At 44.0% G+C, this 18,346-nt stretch overlaps 2 protein-coding genes across 6 annotated transcripts in view; one reads left to right on the forward strand and one right to left on the reverse strand.

Moving 5' to 3' along the window:
* aars2 (alanyl-tRNA synthetase 2, mitochondrial (putative)) overlaps positions 1-273 on the reverse strand; it is a 32,647-nt gene extending 32,374 nt beyond the window's left edge. Inside the window, exon 1 of the mRNA XM_042398574.1 lies at positions 204-273. The gene's annotated coding sequence lies outside the window, so the exon portion shown is untranslated. The remainder of the gene's footprint in view (positions 1-203) is intronic.
* alg13 (ALG13 UDP-N-acetylglucosaminyltransferase subunit) overlaps positions 38-18,346 on the forward strand; it is a 26,732-nt gene continuing 8,423 nt past the window's right edge. The window contains exons 1-15 of one of the 5 annotated variants that reach the window (XM_042398588.1): positions 38-419; positions 905-988; positions 2,301-2,351; positions 2,435-2,481; positions 4,254-4,326; positions 4,819-4,900; positions 5,491-5,656; positions 6,446-6,509; positions 6,724-6,841; positions 7,070-7,134; positions 7,813-7,913; positions 8,147-8,232; positions 10,642-10,909; positions 11,032-11,139; positions 17,198-17,348. In XM_042398588.1, the coding sequence (XP_042254522.1) occupies positions 300-419; positions 905-988; positions 2,301-2,351; positions 2,435-2,481; positions 4,254-4,326; positions 4,819-4,900; positions 5,491-5,656; positions 6,446-6,509; positions 6,724-6,841; positions 7,070-7,134; positions 7,813-7,913; positions 8,147-8,232; positions 10,642-10,909; positions 11,032-11,139; positions 17,198-17,348 (1,584 nt within the window). In that variant the 5' untranslated portion in view covers positions 38-299. Of the gene's footprint in view, positions 420-904; positions 989-2,300; positions 2,352-2,434; positions 2,482-4,253; positions 4,327-4,818; positions 4,901-5,490; positions 5,657-6,442; positions 6,510-6,723; positions 6,842-7,069; positions 7,135-7,812; positions 7,914-8,146; positions 8,233-10,641; positions 10,910-11,031; positions 11,140-17,197; positions 17,349-18,346 lie in introns of all 5 variants that reach the window. The other 4 variants (XM_042398585.1, XM_042398590.1, XM_042398591.1 and 1 more) reach the window with 4 other exon arrangements.

The raw sequence follows: 18,346 nt of genomic DNA on the forward strand, positions 1-18,346 counted from the left end.
TGATGATGTCACACCTGTTCATGAGCTGCAGTCACTCACTATGTATGATTTCAGTCGACCGGGACTTGATTAAATAAAAATCTCTTCTCGGTTTGTTGTCGCTTTATATTTAAAATGGTTTCATTTTTCCGAGCCTCGGTCGGTCCGTGAAGGCCTCAGCAGCGGTGAGTGGTCGCGCGCTAATCAGCTCTGATTAAACTCACCTGTCGGACTGACGGCGGCGGCTCGAGCTGTTGTTTCGGACCTTGTAACCGGAGCGAGTTCACCGTGAACGTTCCCGTCAGTTTACCGGCGGCGGGATGCAGAAAGGCCTGAAGAAGTACTTCGTCAACATGGACGAGTACCTGTGCAGTCTGGGCCTGTACCGGAAGATGGTCGCCCGGGACGCGTCCAGCCTGTTCAGGGCCGTGTCCGAGCAGGTGAGCCGGGCTAACACCGGGCTAACACCGGGCTAACACCGGGGTCAGGGGTCAGAGGTCAGAGGTCAGAGTGACTGTAGTCTCTCAGCAGTTAAATTATCAGTTGCCATGGTAACGACCCCTCCAGACCAGCCGGGGTTTGTATCAATCAAACTGAACTTTATCAAACTTTATCAAACAGTGAAAAAATTCTCTGTTTTACTGACAAACTTCAGAATAAAAGCTGCAGAGCTGCAACGATTACTCGATCAATCGATCAGTCGATCAATCGATCGACAGAAAATTAATCAGCAACTATTTTGATAATCAAATAATCGTTTTATTCATTTATGAAATTCTAAATATCCTCAGCTGTCAGCTTCTCCTGATGATTTCAGGAGAAACTGCAGTTCATACATGTCAACATGTTACGTGTGTGTGTGTGTGTGTGTGTGTGTGTGTGTGTGTGTGTGTGTGTGTGTGTGTGTGTGTATGTGTGTGTGTAGCTGTATTACTCTCAGAACTACCATCAGAAGATCCGTCAGGAATGTGCCAACTTCATGAGAGCCAACACCTGCATCTTTGAGCCAGTGAGTTAATAACATACTAACTCATTAACATAGTAACACATTAACATACTAACACATTAACATACTAACTCATTAACATACTAACTCATTAACATAGTAACACATTAACATACTAACACATTAACATACTAACTCGTTAACATACTAACTCATTAACATACTAACACATTAACATACTAACTCGTTAACATACTAACTCATTAACATACTAACACGTTAACATACTAACTCGTTAACATACTAACTCATTAACATAGTAACACATTAACATACTAACACATTAACATACTAACTCATTAACATACTAACACATTAACATACTAACTCGTTAACATACTTACTCATTAACATACTAACTCATTAACATAGTAACACATTAACATACTAACACATTAACATACTAACACGTTAACATACTAACTCGTTAACATACTAACTCATTAACATAGTAACACATTAACATACTAACACATTAACATACTAACACATTAACATACTAACTCGTTAACATACTAACTCATTAATGTACTAACTCGTTAACGTACTAACTCGTTAACATACTAACTCGTTAACATACTAACTCGTTAACATACTAACTCATTAACATACTAACTCGTTAACATACTAACTCATTAACATACTAACTCATTAACATACTAACTCGTTAACATACTAACTCGTTAACATACTAACACAGTAACTCGTCAACACACTGACTCGTTAAAGGGGATCTATGATGTTTTTCCTTATTTTCAGTCGTATATATAAAGTCACAGTGTTGGATGTGGGTTTGCATCAGCGGTAACTTAACATGACTCTGATAGGCTGCCCCTCGGCAGGCATCCTGAAGCTGGCCAATCAGAACAGATTTGCCTCATCGGGAGGCGGGGCCTTAAAGAGACAGGAGCTAAAACTGCCTGTTAGAGACAGAGGCTGAACTGAGGGGCTGCATAAAGGACCAGTAGAAGATCAATAAGGAGTTTTTAACTCTAGTGGAGTCCCAGAACAGACACATAGAGCTGGAAATGAGCAGAATACGTCCCCTTTAACAGTGTTGTAGCACTCAAGTCCAGGACTCACACTCGAGTCCAGGACTCACACTCGAGTCTCACTCCTGATTTTCAGGACTCGTGATTCGACTCGGACTCGAACACTAGGGACTCGAGACTCAGTGACATGTTAACACGTCAGCAGCAACAAACATCAGATTTATTTATATGTTTGGGTTTATGTCCTCAGGATGACCATGGACGCTGACTGAAAGCTCTCAGCAGCAGGTTTAAACTCCACGTCTGCATCTGTTTTCTTTCAGTTTGTCGAAGGTTCGTTTGAGAAGTATCTGGAGCGTCTGGAGGATCCGAAGGTGAGCTGCTGTGACCTTTGACCCTGCGGGCAGCTGAAGGTGTTTACCTGTGAACAGGTGTAACTGTGACTGTGTGTTCTCAGGAGACGGTGGGTCAGGTGGAGATCAAGGCTCTGTCTCAGCTCTACAGGTGAGAAACAGGAAATCTTGTTTGCATTGATGTTACATGAACCACCAGTAAGCTGCATACTGGGAGCGCAGTGTTCTAGTGGGATAATACGGTATTATGAACTCTTTAAGATATGATGGTGCCTGACCATTAAGGGCTTTGTAAGTTAGGAGAAGGATTTTAAATTCTATTCTAGATTTTACAGGAAGCCAATGCAGCGAAGCTAAAATGGGAGAAATGTGGTCTCTTTTTCTAGTTTTAGTCAGAACACGTGCAGCTGCATTCTGGACCAGCTGGAGAGTCTTTAGAGACTTGTTAGAGCAGCCTGATAATAAGAAATTGCAATAATCCAGCCTAGAAGTAACAAATGCGTGAACTAGTTTTTCTGCATCTTTTAGGGACAGGATGTGCCTGATTTTTGTGATATTACGTAAGTGAAAAAAGGCAGTCCTTGAGATTTGATTTATGTGGGAGTTAAAGGACATATCCTGATCAAAGATAACTCCCAGATTCCTTACGGTGGTGCTGGAGGCCAGGGTAATGCCATCCAGAGCAGCTTTATCATTAGATAATGTGTTTCTAAGGTGTTTAGGGCCAAGCACAATAACTTCAGTTTATTCTGAGTTTAGTAGCAGAAAATTGCAGGTCATCCAGGTCTTTATGTCGTTAAGGCATGTTTGGAGTTTGTTTAACTGGTTGGTTTCATCAGGCTTCATTGATAAATATAATTGGGTATCATCTGCATAACAATGAACATTTATGGAGTGTTTCCTAATAATATTACCTAAAGGAAGCATATACAAGGTGAATAGAATTGGTCCAAGTACAGAACCTTGTGGAACTCCGTGTCTAACTTTTGCCGTCATGGAGGATTCATCATTAACATGTACAAACTGAAATCGGTCTGATAAATAGGACTTAAACCAGCTTAATGCAGTTCCTTTAATGCCAATTAAATGTTCCAGTCTCTGCAAAAGGATTTGATGGTCAATTGTGTCGAATGCAGCACTAAGATCTAACAGGACAACACAAGAAAAGCAATCTAATGTATGCAGTCAGGAAGGCACAGACTTGTATATCGAGGAAACTAAACAACCATTAAACAAACGCACGGCTCAACACAGAACTCCTCAGGTCAAGACTCAGCAGTTTACCTACACCTGAAAGATAAGGACATTCTTTCAAGAACAACAGTATACATATTTAGGACAGAGAGGACAGATGGTTTTAAAGAGGAGTGAAGGAGGAGATCTACGTCAAACCGTCCCTCAACAGAGGCGGCGGTCTATGACGCCACTTATCCCCCATCTACAATACTGGAGACTTAACAACCATTCACATTTGGCCTCATATGACGACACCTGTCCTCAGGTGACTCCAGCGACTAATGACTGTCGTTACAACAGCCAGGAGCACTAATGAACCAGTTGGTATCAGTGACCCTGATAATGACCCCACAGAGGGAAAGTTGCAGTAATTTAGCAAAATTGCAGTTCTCAGTTCTCCAGTTTCCTGGAGGGTCTGATGATATCTGTCGAATCTATTCAGTACCGATGAAACAAAGCAGAGAAAACATGTTAATCGGTGAGATTTAGAGGAACTGGCAGCAGAGCCAGGCTAGCAGTTTCCACCTGTTTCCAGTCTTTATGCTAAGCTAAGCTAACCAGCTGCTGCCTGTAGCTTCATGTCTACTGTTCAGAAATGAGAGGAATCAATCAGAGCATCTGACACTCAGACAGAAAGAGAAAGAGGGTTTCACTAAATGTTGAACTGTTGTTTAACTCTTTGTGCAGGCGTTGCTTCCTGATCTATCGTTACCCAGGGAAACCAGCCACTGTGATCTCAGAGGACGACTTTATTGACAAGGTGAAGAACAACATTCAGATAAACGAGATTCAAACTGACCAAGAGCTGCACAAAGACAAACATTTATCTACACACATTTATTAATAACAGACCAAAAACCTGATTCTAATTAGAGCCCGACCAAGACTGGATCATTCAGATATCAATATATCGACCAATAAACAGATAAAAACACACACAAAAAATCATCCAGACAATTAGAAATCAGGCCTAAATGTCTATTTATTATTATTATTATTATTACTAATGCACTAACCCTGAAACAATAAGAGACAAAGCTGTTTACATTTGTAAACTGTAAAATAAATAAAGCTGAAGTGAAGTATAGTTTTAGTTTTCTCCAGCATACAGAACATTCAGTGGATTTGTTTTTCCAAAAACTATTTATGTCAGATATAAAAAACAGTGAAACTGAAACAGACCTTGTTGTGACGCAGCAGGTCACATCATGTGATTGGTCAGCACTGACTGTCAGTCTCCCGTGTTGCCTAGGTGACGCTGTGTTGCTCCATCAACGGTCACTACGACATCGTCTACCCGAGGAGCTACCCCGCCTCCGCCGCCCTCTGTCAGTGTGAGTACAGATCAGTGATCAATGATCAGTGATCAGTGAATCATCAGAGTGATTGACAGGAACGTAGTTATTGAATATTGGACACTTTTCTATCTGAATTTATAAAATCTAAAACATGTTTAGGATATGATGGAAAGGAGAATTCTGATGATTTTCTATATTCTTCTTCTTGTCAACAAATCTCATATTTGGATCCAAACCAACAATAAACTCTGATCTCACTTAATGAAACTCTGAGGTTTTGGTTCCAGAACAGCTGATCAGAGTTGTTCAATCAGTCTGAGTGTGTTCACTCTGAGTTAAGCTCAACAGTCGTCATCAATGGAGCTCTGATACTATGAGTCACCATGGCAACAGGTAAATAAAAGGCAGAGCCTCCGTGTGAATCCAGTGGACGTAGAGATATCAATGCATGTGTATGCAGACGTCAGAAATATTAACACATAATCTACAATATTATAGGAATGATGTTCCATCAGTGGACCAATCACATCATGACTGATACAGATCATCATTCATGATTATTTATGCTGTATAATGTGTATCTGTAATGTGTGTGTGTGTGTGTGTGTGTGTGTGTGTGTGTGTAGCTGTTGTGTACGAGTTGCTCTACACTCAGGTGTTCGGGTGTGAGGAGGCGGAGCTCTGTCAGGCCATGGATGCCTTCAGGGTCGGGGGTCGTCGCTATAGAAACAGCCCATCAATGTGTAGTGATGTCGACATTGGATATGACACACCTGAGGACCGAGGTCACAGGTACACACACACACCTGAGGACCGAGGTCACAGGTACACACACACACCTGAGGACCGAGGTCACAGGTACACACACCAGCTTCGTTAGCAGCGCTAAAAAACAACAAAATATGGAGCTAGTTGTTTAGCGGGTTAGTTAGAAATAACGCAGGGAGGAAGAGTACAATCAGAAACAGCCACAGTGATGATGATGTTTGATGAAGAGCTGCAGACGACCAGCACACCTCCAACAGGTGCTGTGCTGTGTGATGGCGTCGTGGCTCGGCGTAACTACTCTCAGAGCAGAGCAGCGACCTCGCGCGCTGTGCACGTAGCAGATGATAAAGAAATCCTTCACGAACTGATGTCAGCTCGAGCTGAAAGTAGAAAAAACGGTTGGAAACGGAGCGTTCTGCTTCCTGCTCACAGGGATGACTTCTACATACGTTTACCTCGTTATGTGACCCGTCGGCCACTTTGAACATGAACATCTGACGTTGCGACATTATATGTGTGTCTGAAAATGAGGAAAAGCATAAAACGTCCCCTTATTATTATAGTCACACTAGACATGTGTTACAAAGTCTTTGTTTACATGTTTATTTTACATTTAAAAGCCGCCATCATCCCAGTTTCAAGGGCAACTCCCCCGTTAACACACCTCCACCAATGAGCTGACTGATCACATCCTGTGTAACTGTCCATATAACACACCGTTACGTGAGGACACGTCAAGTGTTACAGATACATTAAAAAAACATTAAAAGTGTTTATTAATGCTAAATGAGGTGCGTTTGTTTTATCCAGCAGGGAAGAGTCTGAGTCGGGCGGAGCTGCTGAGGAGAAACACCGAACTGTGACAGATGACGGCAAGGTGTGTGTGTGTGTGTGTGTGTGTGTGTGTGTGTGTTTGTGTGTGTGTGTGTGTGTGTGTGTGTGTGTTTGGGGGGGCTGGTCATGTCTTAGTCACTGAGGTCAAAGGTCATGTCTGAGAGGAGCGTTTACACCTGTTAGAATGAAAGATCTTGTAAGACAGCAGAGTCCTCAGTCATCGTTGTTGTTGTTGTTGTTGTTGGTTGTTTGTGCAGCTGCCTGCTGAAGCCCCGCCCCCCTCCAGACTGTCTCTGCCCTATAAAGTGATGAAGTCTCTGGATGGAGAGGTTTACAGAAACGTGGAGTTTGATGTTTGGCAGGACACCTGCAAAGGTAACAAACATGCTGGAAGGATCCTGAGAAGAAAGTTTGATTGTTGTTTTGAAATATATTTCCAGAATCAAAAGTCATGATGTTCAAATAAAAGGCCTAAAAATACTGAACCGCCTGTGAGATTCGTGACTGTACACACATGTGAGTGATGTTGAGGGAACACTGAGACGTGTGTAATCTCACTAAAATAACCTGATGACTATGTAATCTGAACTGTGTGTGTGACAGAGATGCAGAAGACAGACTACATGGTGTTTGCAGGGAGGCAGTACTTCCTGGGAGACAAGTGTCAGGTAAGAGAAGCTCTTAGGCATACTGGAAGAAGATTCATCAATATAGATCCCAAAAATATAAACACAGCGGGAGATTGGTGTGATTTAAACAGCTGTTTGTTCTGATTATGCCAAAAACGCTTCTAAAAACGCTCTCTACGTAGATTGGCTGTTAGGATTAGCTCTCAATCACTCGTGGAGGAAAACTGAAAAGTTTGTTTCTCAAATCAGATTGTTTATCTTCTGTACGGTGGCCTTCTAAGGACAGCTCATTAAAAACCAGAATCTGTCGATCTGTAAATTTCTGAAGTTTTCCTGCTGGACTCCAGATGTTCCTCCTTCACTGTAAGTTCATTCTCAGCGTTTGTGCTCTGGAGGCTTCAGGTTTCCACATCACACTCGTGTAAGTTGCATACTGGACCGTGATTGGCTCCAAAGTAGTTGTGATGTCACACATCATGTTTGCGGGTGCACGTGTTGAACTGAGATTTAAGATGATCAGAGAAACTTTCCGCCTTCAGCAGATGAATGTTAAAAGAAAGAAACTCTTCACATACATCATTCTGCAGAGAGAAGAGAACAACATCCAGCTGAGGGAACAAGAACACCACGTTTCTGAGTGGAAGGGACTAAAGGGTGTTGAATAAATAATAATAAATGACATAATAATCAGAATATGTTGGTAAAATACTTTTTCAGGTGCGTCTGGAGCCGAAGGGGAAGTACTACAACGCCTTCATCCAGGAAGTAGGAACTCATTCATCAGCCGTCACCGTCTTCATCGAGGAGCTGGGAGAGAAGTAACACACAACAAAAACTATTAACTTTTACCCTCAGACTAACTCTGAACCCTCAAACAGCCCTTTGAACAAGTGAGGGCCAGACAAAATGGTCTTAAAGTTAAACAGATCATCAAGGCTGAGCAACTGAAAGTGTATTCAGACTTTTGGTTCTACGTAAGAAGGCTGGTAGAGGCTTCACACTGGCCCGATCAAACAGTTTACCTGTAATAATGTTCCTCCCTGTCTGTCAGACACCTGGTTCCTCTGACTGATCTGAAACCAGTGAATCCAGTTCCAGCCTGGAATGTTGCTGCTCCCACTAGGAAAGGAGACCTTGGTATGTTTACACTGAGATCCAGTAACAGCCGTCAGACTACTCTAACACCCTCCAACTACCGTAACAGCCTTCCAACTACCGTAACACCCTCCAACTACCCTAGCACCCTCCAACTACCCTAGCACCCTCCAACTACCCTAGCACCCCCCAACTACCGTAACACCCTCCAACTACCCTAGCACCCTCCAACTACCGTAACACCCTCCAACTACCGTAACACCCTCCAACTACCATAACACCCTCCAACTACCGTAGCGCCCTCCAACTACCCTAGCACCCTCCAACTACCCTAACACCCTCCAACTACCCTAGCACCCTCCAACTACCCTAGCACCCCCCAACTACCGTAACACCCTCCAACTACCCTAGCACCCTCCAACTACCGTAACACCCTCCAACTACCCTAGCACCCTCCAACTACCCTAACACCCTCCAACTACCCTAGCACCCTCCAACTACCCTAACACCCTCCAACTACCCTAGCACCCTCCAACTACCCTAACACCCTCCAACTACCCTAGCACCCTCCAACTACCCTAGCACCCCCCAACTACCGTAACACCCTCCAACTACCCTAGCACCCTCCAACTACCGTAACACCCTCCAACTACCCTAGCACCCTCCAACTACCCTAACACCCTCCAACTACCCTAGCACCCTCCAACTACCCTAGCACCCTCCAACTACCCTAGCACCCCCCAACTACCGTAACACCCTCCAACTACCCTAGCACCCTCCAACTACCGTAACACCCTCCAACTACCCTAGCACCCTCCAACTACCCTAACACCCTCCAACTACCCTAGCACCCTCCAACTACCCTAACACCCTCCAACTACCCTAGCACCCTCCAACTACCCTAACACCCTCCAACTACCCTAACACCCCCCAACTACCGTAACACCCTCCAACTACCGTAACACCCTCCAACTACCATAACACCCTCCAACTACCCTAGCACCCTCCAACTACCCTAGCACCCTCCAACTACCCTAACACCCTCCAACTACCCTAACACCCTCCAACTACCCTAGCACCCTCCAACTACCCTAGCACCCTCCAACTACCGTAGCGCCCTCCAACTACCCTAGCACCCTCCAACTACCCTAGCACCCTCCAACTACCGTAGCGCCCTCCAACTACCCTAACACCCTCCAACTACCATAACACCCTCCAACTACCCTAGCACCCTCCAACTACCCTAGCACCCTCCAACTACCCTAGCACCCTCCAACTACCCTAACACCCTCCAACTACCCTAGCACCCTCCAACTACCGTAGCGCCCTCCAACTACCCTAGCACCCTCCAACTACCCTAGCACCCTCCAACTACCCTAGCACCCTCCAACTACCCTAACACCCTCCAACTACCCTAGCACCCTCCAACTACCGTAGCGCCCTCCAACTACCCTAGCACCCTCCAACTACCCTAACACCCTCCAACTACCCTAACACCCTCCAACTACCCTAGCACCCTCCAACTACCCTAACACCCTCCAACTACCGTAACACCCTCCAACTACCCTAACACCCTCCAACTACCGTAGCGCCCTCCAACTACCCTAGCGCCCTCCAACTACCGTAGCGCCCTCCAACTACCCTAGCACCCTCCAACTACCCTAGCACCCTCCAACTACCCTAGCACCCTCCATCTACCCTAACACCCTCCAACTACCCTAGCACCCTCCAACTACCCTAACACCCTCCAACTACCATAACACCCTCCAACTACCCTAGCACCCTCCAACTACCCTAGCACCCTCCAACTACCCTAGCACCCTCCAACTACCCTAACACCCTCCAACTACCCTAACACCCTCCAACTACCCTAACACCCTCCAACTACCCTAGCGCCCTCCAACTACCCTAGCACCCTCCAACTACCCTAGCACCCTCCAATTACCCTAGCACCCTCCAACTACCCTAGCACCCTCCAACTACCCTAGCACCCTCCAACTACCGTAGCGCCCTCCAACTACCCTAGCACCCTCCAACTACCCTAGCACCCTCCAACTACCCTAGCACCCTCCAACTACCGTAGCGCCCTCCAACTACCCTAACACCTCCAACTACGGTAACACCCTCCAACTACCCTAGCACCCTCCAACTACCCTAGCACCCTCCAACTACCCTAACACCCTCCAACTACCGTAGCGCCCTCCAACTACCCTAACACCTCCAACTACGGTAACACCCTCCAACTACCCTAGCACCCTCCAACTACCGTAGCGCCCTCCAACTACCCTAACACCTCCAACTACGGTAACACCCTCCAACTACCCTAGCACCCTCCAACTACCGTAACGGCATTCCGACTACTGTAACATCCTTCTGACTACCGTAAAGCCCAACTACTGCCTTTTACTCTCAGTCCTTGTCTCCTCTTGTCTCGTTCTGTCTCCCTCTTAGACTCAGACTCTCGTGGTCAGCGCCATCACCGCCATCGTTACTTCAGGAAGTCCCGGGGAAGCAGCGGGATGAAGGGGGCAGAGCTGCTGATGCCACCACCCTCCTCATATGGAGGCCCGGCCCCCTCTGCCCTGCCCCCTCGCTTCCAGCCAGCGGGCCACCCTCGCCCTCCCCCTCCCCCATCACCCGGAGCAATGACCTATGACCCCTATGCACCCCCGCACCACCACCATCCCACAGCCAGACCTCCTCGCTACGGAGCCTCCAGGTAAGACACAACACGTGTCTGTTACCTGCTGAGTCCAGAAACATGTAGCCACACGGATAATGAGGAGAACCTGCATGTGTGTGTGTGTGTGTGTGTCTACCTGTCTCATGAATTCTGGCCAGAAGCTCCACCCGCTTCCTGAACCGTCACCTGATTGGTCCACAGCTGACCTATTACCACCCTGGCAGACGATATTACCATGACTATGAGAACTACGCCTTCAGGTCACGGTAAAACAAACGCATACAGCTGCATGTTGTCATTTCTGTGTTCTGATGTTCGCTTGTTAGGGCTGAAACTAGCAATCATTTTCTCTTAGTTGAGTATTTTTAGTCCAAAGTTAAGTCTCAGTACAGGTCCTGGTTTCCAACATGGCTGCTGTATAAGACTCCTGGTGTTGAACTGAGTGAGTTCTCATATCAACACCCTGCAGTCCACCAAGACTTAGTCCGTCACTCCATCAGTGTAGGTGTAGTTTAGGTGTTGTCGATGTTTCTTCAGAGCATGTCAGGAGGCCACCTCAGTTTGTTGATGAAGTCGTCGGCTTTCTGTTTGTCTCTGCCAATCATCTTCACAGTGTTCTGAGATCTTCTGAGATCCTCTCCTAGTTGGCTGATCTCCCGCTGCTTCAGTTGATCTTGTTTTAAAGTTGCTCTGTGTAAAATTAGATAAGAATAACGTAAGAGATAAGAATAACCATAAGAATAACTTCAGCAATGTTAAAGGGCTGGTATTGTGTAAAACAATAAAGCTGATGTTTGGGATGGATCAGGGTGATGGTGGGGCCTCTTGTACTGTAAAATTACTGTTTTATCTCCTTGCTCTTTTTAAGTTATTTGAAATTTAAATATTCACGGCTTAAGAGCAAGAGGTGTTGAAGCGGTACTTGTTACTACATCACAAGGTCAAATCAGTTCTGCAGGAAGCTTTAGCATGAGCCCGCCGCCGCCTAGCGCTGCGCTAAGTGCAAATGTAAAGTCTGTAGTCACAGCTTGCATCACAGCTGGATGACAAGCAAAGCAGGACAATGGAAGAAGGGCTGTGACAGTATGGACTTTTTCTTACTGTGGTGAAAAAGCAACATATCCCTGCAGTTTGGCAGTAGTGAAGATGCCAGACTTGGTGTTATATGGTCAGATTTTCAAGTTTTTGTCAAGATTCTAGCTGTAGCATTCTGAACAAGCTGAAGACCAGAGGAAAAGTCATTATAGTGATCAAGTCTGGAAGATTCAAATGTATGGATTAAGGTTTCAGTGTCACACAACAATTGAATAGGTTGGATTTTGGCAATATTACTAAGATGAAAAAACGCTGTCTCGGTAATAGTCTTGATATGAGACCGGAATGTCAGATGAGAATCAAAAATCCCTCCAAGGTTGTTGATGGTCGAGCTTTCAGAAATAATACTTATAAAAGTTCATATTCATCCATTTTTTAAATTTCTGATAGACATGCCTCTAAATGTAGGAGTTGGGAAAGGTCATTTGGCTTTACAGGAACATATAGCAGCGTATCATCAGCGTAGCAAACCATATTTGCAAATGATGTCATAAAGGGGAAGTAGATAGAAAAAGCATAGGGCCAAGGACCGATCCCTGGGGAACACCAAACTTTACCTCAGAAACTTCAGAGATTGTATCGTTGTTACTTACACATTGAGTTCTATTTGATAAATATGATTGAAACCATGAAAGCACTGTCTCCTGGATACCAATATGCTTCTCCAAGTAGCCTGGAAGTATGCTGTGGTCCACAGTGTCAAAAGCTGCACTCAAGTCAAGAAGCAGCAGCAATGATGTTGAGTCAGAATCAACAGTAATTAGTAGATCATTGACTACTCTTGTCAAGGCAGTTTCAGTAGAATGATGAGACCGATGGATAAGCAGGCAGTGAGTTGATCAGCGACTACTCTCTCAAGTAATTCTGACATAAAAGGAAGATTGGAAAGTGGTCTATAATTGTTCAAAATTTTTAAGCAGCAGTTTTAGTTTTAGCAGTTTTAAAAGCTGAGTGCACTGAGCCCATGGACTACTTAAAACAGGAAACAGTTCCTTAAAAAGATTAGATGGTATAGGGTCTAAAATGCAGGTTGTGGGTTTGGAAGCAGGTACCAGGCTGGTAAAAACTGAAAGGGTGCAGTTGGTCTGAGTCACGGTGTCTGCATCCATCAAAGTACTGGAGAGTTCATTATTCTGAGAGGATTGTGGACCAGTGACTTTATCTCTAATTGAGTCAATCTTATTTGTGAAGAATTTCAGAAAATCATCAGCATTGTATGAAGAACTGTCGGCAGGGATGTTCTGTGAGGGTTTAGCAACAGTATCAAACAGAAATGTTAATGTTAATCAAGTGAGAGAAATATGCTGTCCTAGCAGCTGAAAGTGCATGTTTATACTTCTTAAAATTCTCAACCCAGACATGGCGCTAACTCTTGTTTTGTTACACACCAAGTATATGTGATAAGTATATGTGTCAGGCTCTCAACACTTAGTGGGAGTGGAGAGAAACTTTGAAAAAGACACAGAAGTGATCAAAAACTGGAACCTGTCAAATAGATAGGAGGGTGCTGTGGAGGTCTATAAATGGTTAGTGCAAGAATGTGCTTTTGAGTATTAATAAGTTCTAATAATCATGACTAAATATTAAAACGTTGAGAAATCTCCAACTACCCTAAACAAAAATGTGTTCAGTGCAGTTGACCAAATCAGAAGAGATGGTTACTATTCCAGCCGCTTCCTTGCCTCGTCTAGCGGAGAATAAAAAGCTATAATCAGGGGCAGAATAAGTGTTGCTGAGGCAGAGCAAACATTCAGTGAGAAATAGAAATGTAAACCATATTGAGAAATAAAATCACTAATATGGAAACTTACTAGACAGCGATCTAATGTTCAATAATGCAAACTTCAAATCAGGACATGGAAGGTGCAGAATCAAGCTTCTTGAAGCTGATTTGCACTAAGTTTTAGCCCTAGGCCTACTTCTTTGATGTACAGTGTAGGCAGCAGCTGGAGTTGTATGACGTAGGACAGGTATGTTGTGGTGGAGGTCACTGGGTAAACTGGGAGGGGCCATGCTGAGGTAGGTATGATGGGTATGTGGAGGCGGTAGGAAGCACATTTAACCAGAGATGTAGTTACCTGACTAGAACACTTCCCACCACAGTGAGAGCCAATCAGCACCACCCAACTCACACATGTATGTGTCAATCAACCACTTGAACCAGACCCAAACCACAAACCGCCAACTTCTGTTACCAACCATGTTTACTAAACACCAGCAGGCTCAGGGAGCTGTTGCCGGGCAGCAACGAGCTGCAGTTTTGTTGTGAAATGTGTGATTATTACGACCTTTGGACACCAACAGGAAAAACAAAAGAGCTGTGTTCTGCTGTCGCTCTGGAGCTTGTTTTCTGCTCCTTTGTTGAGGGAATAATGTTGTTTTAGCTGTGTGTGTTCGGGAGTGGGCGACTCGTCATTGTGGGGTGTCTTGTCGTGCGATGTATAGTTGATGGTTGACGGAGGCAGCTAGCCGTCTCGTTAGCTGCAGAGCTAATATCTGCAGGTGTTTCAAGAAAATTGTGAATAACAACAGAGAGAGCGGGGCAACCTGGGCATGTTCCTCACGAGATGCTGAAGAATGTAATAACAGCAGCCTTAGAGTTTTCATACACAGTACTGATCCACAGACAAACCCAAAGAATGACGGAGCTGTACGTAGGAATCTCCGTTCCACCATGACATCCAGGGAGATGGCAATTACTGGTCAATGCTTGAGGAGTTCAGCCATATTGAATGTAGTAATTATCAGCTGAGGACCTAGGCCAGCATTAATTATAGATGGCAACACTTTCACTAATCATGGAGCTAATACTTACGTCAGTCAACGTTAATTAAGCGTATACAGCGCTGCTTGAAAGTTCTTGAACCCTTTAGAAACTTCTCTGTTTCTCCATAAATATGATCTAAAACATGATGATCAGTCCTAAAGCTAGATGAAGGGATCCCAGTTAAACAAATGAGACAAAAAACATTAAACTTATTGATTTATTTATTGAGCAAAGTTATCCAATCTTACATATTTGTGTGAGGCAGAAGTATGTGAAGCCTTGCTTTCAGTAACTGGTGTGACCTCCTTTTGCAGCAATAACTTGAACCAAACGTTTCCAGTAAGTGTTTATCAGCTCTGCACATCGTTCCTCTTCACAGAACAGTCTCAACTCAGGGATGCTGGTGGGCTTCTCACCATGAACTGCCTGCTTCAGGTCCTTCAACTCCATTTCTTTAGGATTAAAGTCAGGACTTTGACTCAGACATTGCAAAACATTATCTTTCTTCTGCTTTAACCGTTCTTTGGTAGAACGACTTGTGTGTTTAGGGTTGTTGTGCTGCATGACTCACTTTATGTTGAAATTCAGTACACTGACGGATACTTTGACATTTTCCTGCAGAATTTAGGGTAACAGTGGTGTTGAATGTCTTCAATTTATACATGATCTGCCTGACAGTCGACTGGTGGAGTCCAAACTCTTTAGAAATGGTTTTGTAACCTTTTCCAGCCTGATGAGCATCAACAACTCTTCTTCTAAGGTCCTCAGTAATCTCCTTTGTTTGAGCCATGACACACTTCCACAAACCTGTTTAGTGAAGACTCAGATTTCTCTTCTTCAAATAAGGCAACATTGGATCATTTTCCTCAATAAATAACCAAACAAGTGTAAAGTTATTGTCTCATTTGTTTAATTGATGTTTCTTTATCTAGTTTTAGGAAATCTGATCATATTTTAGGTCATTTATGCAGAAATAGAGCAAATTCTAAAGAGTTCACATACTTTCAAGCAGCGCTGTATGTCTATAATTTGAGGGATCCATTGCATCTCTGTCAGTTATATTAACGCTTCGTTAAATGTATTAGGCAAAGACTCCAAATTAAATCCTTCCCAATAAACTTTTGTTGGGATAGAAGCCAATATGCCCAAAAAATTCCTATAATATTGAACGGGAAAGCTGTCGACGCCTGGAGACCTCACTGCTTTAGTGCATCCAAGGACTCTACTCGTTGTTACTGGTTCATCTTCTCATCCTGGCTCCACGCTGACGTATAAATGTTCATAGAATCATTGACAGACCTGATTTATTTCTTTATGATGAGACTGATGCATCACACTTCTTAATGACAGGCATAATGTAATGTAATTTAAACTTTATCTTGCACAAGTCTTTATATAAATCATTTGTATAAGGCCGTCTGTTCTAATGTGGTTTCCTCTTCCAGCTGTAACGGGGGACTAGATGAGCCTCACAGTTTATAAGGTTTCCTTTATATGGCTGATAATAGTGACAGCCTGCAGTCTCTGCGTTGTGTTGTGATGATGATGATGATGGTGGACTAACGGCTGACAGTAACGTCAGTCGACTCCAACGAAGACGCTCCGAGGTCGATTCAGTGACGTCTGTTTATTGCTAACAAACACTTCAGGATCCGGAGGAAACGAGTCTGTAAAACTATTTAACATAAATAAAATCAAAACTAATAAATGATTTCTGTGACGAAGCTTAATAACCGTTAAATAATAAATCACAGGGCCGACGGTCGAACCTCGACCAGGATCAATAACTCACTATATTACAGATTATTGATACAGATGAATCATAGATAATCACTCTGAATGTCAATATCATTATAATTAGTAATAAAGTCTCTCTCAGGTCAGCTGTACATTATTATTTACAGGTTACACACACACCTGGTCTGACTTGTTGCCCCGGTAACAGGCTTTATAGCTGCATCGTTACCATGGATACTATGTAGCCAAGTATTAAATATTAAATATAAGATAACAGCATAAAATAATGAAAATAACACAAATATGTAACCTTACAACTATTAAATAAAGGTAAAGTTATATTCTATATGAAAGGATTTTGCTGTTAAACATAATGACCATTTAAAGCTCAACTGATGTGTTTAATGTAACATGCAGGATAAAGATGTTACTTATTTGGCCCGTACTGTTTTTTCCTCTCATATATGTCCTGGATGTCTCCCTACTGTACATTTAATCTGCTGAGTGTTTATTTGCCTTTTAGCCTTACTTCCTGTTTCATAATACTATCAGACCAGTTTTACAATCTATCATCTGTTCAATAATGGATTTGGACAGCAGAGAGAGATCTAATCTAGAGGAGGATTCAAGTGTTTATTATCTGCAGAAAGCATCGCAGCAGTGTGTTCATGCCTGAGAGAACGTCATCGCTCTGTTTCTACTTGTTTGTTTGTGTCTCTGTTCAGTCGCAGTCGGCGTCAGCTGGCGGCGGCTCTGAATAAAGAGTGTCAGTTCGGTTTCCCGGCGGAGACGGTGGACGAGCCGGCTGATCTGGACGCAGCCATCGCGTACTACCAGCTGGACGACGCCAACGACGCCGTTTTCCCTCCGCTGCCGGTGAGAGTAACAAAGAACCACGATACACAGTGAACAAAAAGAATGTTTGATACATAACAATAATAATAATAAAAATAACAATAATAATAAAAATAACAATAACAATAATAATAATAAAAAGGACCAGTGTGTAAGGATTTAGTGGCATCTAGTGGTGAGGTTGCAGATTAGAAACTGAATACTGGGGATGGGCTGTTTAAGGCTGTTTAACTAATTTCAATATTCAAGTACTTGCAAAAAAATCTGATGTAAGAATCTGAAATGAACACTGACGGAGGGTTAGCCTGCGTTTCTGTGCTGCTCAGACTGTAGACGTTAGCTCAGGGCTTCTTACCCCTAAATTCCACCGCGTTCCGGCTCCGACGCCGCCGCCGGAGCTGATCGCAGCCACTCTAGTCAATGTATCTGATTCCACCGGCCGCGCCGCGGCGCGTTTCAGAAGCGGCTCTGCGCTGAAGATCGGCGTCTCGTCTGTTTTTAACGGAAGCCGTGTCAAGCAGCACAGAGCAGATCGAGCTGGACAGGAAGTCAGACGCAGAAACAGCATTGAGCATCCGGTCAATTTTCAAAATAAAACACCCCGTGCAGACTCCTGGTCGTATATCAACAATAAACGAAATTAAAACAGACGGATAAAGAAACCGTTTAACTACGTAGCCTAATTAACCACAGCAGAAGCACAAAGATCAAGGAAAATGACCAAATCAACGAAAGCTGAGCAAGTTTTGGGCAGTTTAGTTGCCCTGCTACTGCAGTAATTACGGTAGCCTTGAGGCACTTTATCAGCTTTGACCAGGCTGCTGTAATTACTGTAGTAGGAGTGCAGGCTTCCCCGCAGTGACGCCTCTGACACGCTCCCGGGGGAATCCCGGGGTTAGAGTTCAGACCCAGCAGATACATCACAAGACGCTTTGGACTCATTTTCACTCGTCATGAGTTTATTTCCTCCGACCCAGAATGCAACACAAGCTGCAGGAGTCGGTTTGACAACGCTGCTT

Source organism: Thunnus maccoyii, chromosome 2, assembly GCF_910596095.1.
Source record: "Thunnus maccoyii chromosome 2, fThuMac1.1, whole genome shotgun sequence".
Taxonomy (NCBI): domain Eukaryota; kingdom Metazoa; phylum Chordata; class Actinopteri; order Scombriformes; family Scombridae; genus Thunnus; species Thunnus maccoyii.